At 42.8% G+C, this 6336-nt stretch overlaps 1 protein-coding gene across 1 annotated transcript; it reads left to right on the top strand.

Annotated features, from left to right (window-relative positions):
- The first annotated feature begins 3604 nt into the window (after positions 1 to 3604).
- On the top strand, positions 3605 to 6104 carry LOC104419750. The gene is given in 4 exon segments (XM_039302586.1): positions 3605 to 3931; positions 3933 to 4079; positions 4258 to 4413; positions 4999 to 6104. Coding segments are annotated over 4 exon segments (1527 nt in total). The 5' UTR covers positions 3605 to 3616; the 3' UTR covers positions 5908 to 6104.
- The last annotated feature ends 232 nt before the right edge of the window (positions 6105 to 6336 follow it).

Below are 6336 nucleotides of genomic sequence, written 5' to 3'. Positions count from 1 at the left end.
CAAAGAGAAATATTTTTGCCCACTGAAGGTTTTCCAACCATGTCTTTGTTCCGCCACGGGAGATTGCATTTAGCCGCCCAAAAGAAAGCCACGCTTGAAGTGATGTAGCATCCAAAGAAAATGTGGTCTATGGAATCTGGTGTCAGCTTACAAAAGGCACATACCTCCCTTCGAATTCTACCATACTTGATGATAAGCCAGAGATTAAATTGATATTTCGGTGTGATTTCCTTGTCCCAAATAAATGATGCCCAATTAATGCTATCCTTCCTCCTTCTGATGATATGCCAAGCTAAGGATACCGAGAAGAGGCCAGAAGGATTGTCGGTCCAGAGAAAGCGATCCGGAACTCCAGAGAGAATTGGAAGGGGGTGGTTCCAAGATTCAATCACCGTCTTGAACGCCATACCCGTTGATGAAAAAATGCCAGCCACCGTGGCACACCTAGATAGACCAGAATCCGAAATAATCGAGTCAGAGCATATAAGGTTTAAATGGCATCTTTGATGCCAATTGTCAAACCAAAGGGAAATAGACCGGCCATCTCCAATCCTCCATCGGAAAGATAGTCAGAACTTGGATCTAAGGTAGAGAATTCTCTTCCAAGCCCAAGAGCAACATGCGGGCACCCCAACAACCCAAAAACTCTCCCTTTTGAGGAAGGTTGAGTGGATCCACTTGCATCATAAAGATTCCTTATCCGTAAACAAGATCCAAATGTGCTTAAGCATCGCAGCCTTGTTGCAATCCCGAAGTCTTCGAATCCCAAGGCCTCCTTCCTTCTTGGGCAGGCACACATTATCTCAAGATACTTTGGCACTCCCTTTTCCAAGGCTAGGGCTTTTCCAAAGGAACTGTTTAAGTATCTGTTCAATGCGCTCTAGGATTGACACTTGCCCAATAAGCTTGGATCGCATGGAGGACTGACCTTATAAGCTGAACTCTGCTAGCAAAGGAGAGGAAATGCTACGTTCAATATTGGACTCTGGCTGTGATGCGATCAACTAGAGATACACAGTCCGTCTTGCCGAGCCTCGAGGATATGATAGGAACTCCCAGATAGCGCACCGGCAATTTCCCTTCGACAAAACCAAGGGCATTCTTAATCTGATTTCGCAACTCTTTCGAGCCACCTGCCAGGAATATCTCACTTTTGTTGTTGTTTGGCTTCAATCCGCTCCATGTGGAGAATGTATCCAAACGGTCTTTTAGAATAGAGACTCACTCCAAATTTGCTCGGCAGAAGAGAAATACATCATCTGCAAAGAAAAGATGAGATAATCTTGTGGTCTTGCACTTCCAAAGAATTGAAATCCAGGTTGTGCCGCACACGCACTGAGGATCCCTGAGAAAACTTCCATAACCAAGGTAAAGAGATAAGGGGACATGGGATCTCCTTGGCGAAGGCCTCGTCCACTTGGAAAAAAACCATATAATTCTCCATTCAATGAGATAGAGAACCTGGGAGTGCGCACATATACCATGATAAGTCGGATAAGTTTTCTTCTCATTAACAAGTGAATGATTCGTATGTTTTATCATTAGCGTTTGTTTGTTTTGCAGAAAATATTTTTCGGCTTTTGGGTTTATTTAGAAAAATGAGTCAACGAAAAAAGTATTCTTAGTCAACAGAATATGTTTTTCTACCAAAATTTAAATTCAAAGAATAATTTTCCCTTTAAAAGATTTGAAATTTTTCTTCCTAAATATTTTTCTAATCTTTGGGTTCTTGGCTAATGAAACTTTTATTCTTATCAAAATAATTTTGAAAGATCAATTTTTAAATATTTTTTTATATTTTTTTAAATAAAATTTATTATTATTATTATTATTTTTTTCTTTATTTTCTTTCTTCTTCCCCTCCGCCTAATGCGTGCCTTAGCAATGGTTGACGGCCTTGGCAACCAACCATGATGTGGGTTGGCAAAGCCCTAATTGGTTGAGGTTGCAGAGCTCAAGGCTTGCCAAATCCAAGTGAGCTCATGGCTCACCTAAGACTAGCGAGCTCAAGCTTTGCTTGTGGCTGTTGTTGGGCATAGGAAATAAAAAATAAATAAATGAGTGCATAGGCTTTTTTCGCTTGGTTCGGTTGGCATACATGTGATAATAATCAAATCGGGGACGATGGTTTGATTGGTTGCGGGTCAAATAAGAAGAATTAAAAGACTCTACCTTTGGAAAGTGCTTACACGTAACGGCTCAAGTCATTATTGCTATTTCCTTGCCGACCCATCACGTAAAAGGTATGCTTTCAGAGCGAGGGCAGTTTACTTATAGAATGGTTAATCAAGGCTGTAAGCTTCGCTCCTTTCGATTAATTGTTCGCATCAGATCTCGGGCTCTCTATTTCACTCCCTAAATAAGATTATGTTCATGTTTCCCCCATCATACCAGCTTAACTCGACTCCTACCGACCAAAAAAAAAAAAAAACTCGACTCCTAACTAGAAGTTTATGTCAATACACCCATTCGATTTTAGTCCCTAGGGCTGACCGTCTTGTGAAGTCAAAACGATCTTGTAACCCCTTTAGCTCCCAATTTCCTGTGCGAATCACACAAACAGGGGACCCTTTGACACTAGAGTCTACTGCCGAATTAATTTTTAGTGCAAGGGACATGTTAATTAGCTGCGACCGAGTAATGGCGAAATGTGACCGATGTGCCACGCCTCGACGCGTCGTTTTCCGCACTATTTATAACCTTCATTTAGACCAACCTAGAGTTCCTTATTCCTTGGAGGCGTGGGATCGTCCGGCTGCTTTCCTTTCCCCTACGATGGTTGCCATCTCAACTGCCGACTGTCGTCGTGTCTCTCCTCCTCATGTTCCTTTCCTTTCAGCTCAAGATCCAGTGGTGTGACTGCGCATGCTCGGATCATGTCATCGCATGTCATAAAATGATTTCATAAGATTGTGACGCGTCCACGTAATTAAGTCTAAAGCCATGCGCACAAGGGTCGTGAGCAGCTTTGTTTTGGGACGTGTGTGCTAAAAAATTCTAAATTTATCAAATTAATTCGATTGTCCAATCCACCTAATGATAGATACCCCCGTGGTTTTTGCTTTATTAGTATTATATTCTTTATGTGATGATGAAGTGGTTAAAATGATGTTAATTTGGTCTAAATATGATTTTTTATTTAAATTAAAAATAAGCTTATTCTATAAATTTAATTTAAATAAAATTTGTATGAAATGTAAGATTTGAACCAAAATAACGTCATTTTCGTCTTATGTTTCATGATTTAAAGAAAACAATAAAAATAAAGACCACATCAACATTTTCGAATGGATTAATTAAACGATTTTAATTTTATAATTTAATTGTACTTTCGTAATAAACAGCGAGATTTTACGGTGCACGCATCCTTATCCTTTTGTTTTTGTTTTTGTTTTTGTTTATTATTGGAAAAAGGCAATTGCGCGTCGCACAAGCGTGTCTCACGAGTTTCCGCGACACGCACGTGCGAGCGTACTCAAGCGTGCGCCCGCGAGGGGTAGTTTCGGGAGAAGCAGGGAGGAGTTCCCTAAATCGCATCTATAAAGCAAACCCCACACCCCATCCCTCTTTCTCTCTCTCTAGAACCAGCGGAGAATCCTTACACACCAGCACCGCCATGGAAGACAGCTTCAAGGTCCGGGTGGACCGCCTCTTCGGCTCCCTCTCCTCCTCCTCCTCCTCCTCCTCCTCGGCGTCGGTGGCGTCGGCGGCGGCGGCCCAGCCTTCCTCCTCCGCCGCGGCCTCGTCCTTCAGCTCCCTCTGGTGCCTCACCGACGGCGAGGTCGAGCGGAAGGAGTGGAACCGGGACAGGGGCAGCCCCGAGCCCGAGTTCGACCTCGGCCCCCGCCCGACGAGGGGCGGCGGCGGCGGGGGCGGCGGGGCGAGGCCGGGTGGGGCCGGGGGATTTCCGCGAGGATCTCGAGAGGGATCTGGAGGAGCTCGACGATTGCAACGGCGACGAGGGGGACGAGGAGGAGGGGCTTCGGTCGTCGGGCCAATCGGATAAGCCGGACGATTATAACGACGAGGAGTGGGAGATTAAGTCCTCCATCGGGCGGGACTGCACTTTGGACTATGAGGTATGATGGATTGTTTGTGGAGATTTTTGCTCGGGAAGGCTTTCGATTGCCGGTGCGATTGGTAGAATCGTCGGTATATATGAGGAATTGGTTGCGTCAGCAGGAGGAAGCGGAATGATTTTGAGATGCTTATGACTGGGGTTTTTGTCGGTGTGCTTTTGTGTGTTCCTGAATATGTTTGAATTGGTGTTGTGGTGGAGTGAGTGAGGCGCTGCAGCTGACAAAGGCTAGGTTTTGTTGTGATGTTCTATTTGCCTGTTTGAAATATGGTGGTGAAGATACTCCATTTGATGATTCTAATCAATGGCGGGCGAAGATGATATTTGTTGCACCTGTAAGCTGCATAAAATCTCTCTGTTGGCTGGTGCTTTTCTTCTTTGTCATGTATGTGGAGCATTGTCAGTATATATAATGCGTTGTCATTGTGCACTCGTCTGTCAAGAAAAATGGTTTGAGCCCGAAATTATCTGCTGACACTTCGAATTTCATTACAGTAAGAAGTTTGTTTGACACAGTCAGTTAATTCGGGTGAGATGAACTGTTTCTTTTCTCCCCTGGTGGAGTTAAATGTGCCTGCACTTGTTGAAGGAAACTTAGGAGGCTGAACTGAATTATTCTTGGAGTTTGCTTAACAGTGCATTACGTCTGCAGGTGGTTTGTTAAAGAAACCTTTGAAGAACATTTTATATATCCTTATCATTTTACATTAAATACGGTTTGAAAATATCATTCTATGAATTATTCTAGCATTTTGTGAGAATTTTGTGATTTCTGCAATTATTGGCCAAATTGAAACCTATCATTGTTTTTTCCCAACCATATCTGTTGGGTATGCTTGTAACTTTGTTTTTTGCTTTGTCGATTCTTGGGCGACCCCTTTTAATGTTAAATAATTCAAAATCGTTTCTTTACTATGCAGGAAGAGGAGGATCGGTATGATAAGTTAGCTGTTGGAAGAGAGAAGGCCGGAGACCGCTTGTATATGAAGGATATAACAAACTATGGCATATCCATCGATCATGATAGCGAGCTTCCAACTACATTCAGCGATGTTTCTAGGGACCCACGTGCTGACCACATGGCTGCAAAAATTAGATTAAAGGAAGATGCAGAAGCAGCTGAAAAGATAGATTCTCTGCACGTCTCTGAGGAAAATGCACATTCAGTGGCTAATTCCCAAGTTCACACATCTGAAGTTGATGTCAATCTGAAATCTATTTTGAAGAGGAAGGATGGTCAAAGCGATTCAAAGACACAAAAACGTGTTCGGTTTGATCCCGAATCAATTGAGGAAGCATCTTCTGAAGCTGAACTTGTGCCGATGGATCCTTCTGGAACAGAATCATCCATCAGCGAAAATGGAGTAATCAGGCCTTCTCAAGATTTTTCTTCTGCTGTTCCTGATTATTTGCGGAACCCTTCCAGATATACACATTATACATTTGATTCCTCAACTGACATGGACGAACAATCTAACCGGCAAGCTTATATGGACTTTCTGAACATGGTGAAGAAGTCAAAATCCTCAGATGAATGTCCAGATGATTCTCCTGTTGATCTTCCTAAATCAGTCACTTTCATCCCAAGGAAAAGAGGTAGTACGATATTAGACAATGGTGCAGAGTTGAAGCTAGATAATGAAGATGCAAGTAAAGATGCAGTACGTAGAAAAGTAGCCCCTGTTATTGCTGCTGTGGATGCCCAAGATAGTGAAGTGTGTGCAATGGAGGAAGATGAAGTGGAAGAAGCAGTTGACCAAAAGCACTCTTTGGTCCGATCAGGTCGGCAGTACCGGACAAAGGCTGGGACAGAGGAGGATTTATCATGAGATTTAATTGTTCATCGTTCCCGACATTTTAGCTTGGCTTTTACTTGTTTCCTTTGGTTTTCTAGAGCTACTTCTGTTGCATTCCATAGTATGTATGAGCTCTTGTCTTATATGTAACTTTAACGATCTTGAGATGCGTGGACCTGATGTAGATAGAAGAAAAATTTCCTTGGGAAGCTGGTTTCTAATTTTTGTTCCATGCATTTTTCCAAAAAGCTAAGTCCGCTTGCCAGAGGCCAATCCACAGAGTGTGCACACCTGGTCACATATGTGATCGAGAGATAATTAAATGTTTGTGTGACATGTTGTTGGCTATAGTCACTCCACTCGCTCCACAAAATACTCTCATCAGGGGGCATGTGGATTATAGCAGGATAGATGCCAAACTGGATACAATATACTCTCATCAGGAGGCTTTTTTCTACAATT

Source organism: Eucalyptus grandis, chromosome 9, assembly GCF_016545825.1.
Source record: "Eucalyptus grandis isolate ANBG69807.140 chromosome 9, ASM1654582v1, whole genome shotgun sequence".
NCBI classification, from domain to species: domain Eukaryota; kingdom Viridiplantae; phylum Streptophyta; class Magnoliopsida; order Myrtales; family Myrtaceae; genus Eucalyptus; species Eucalyptus grandis.
This window is presented reverse-complemented; position numbering and strand designations above follow the sequence as displayed.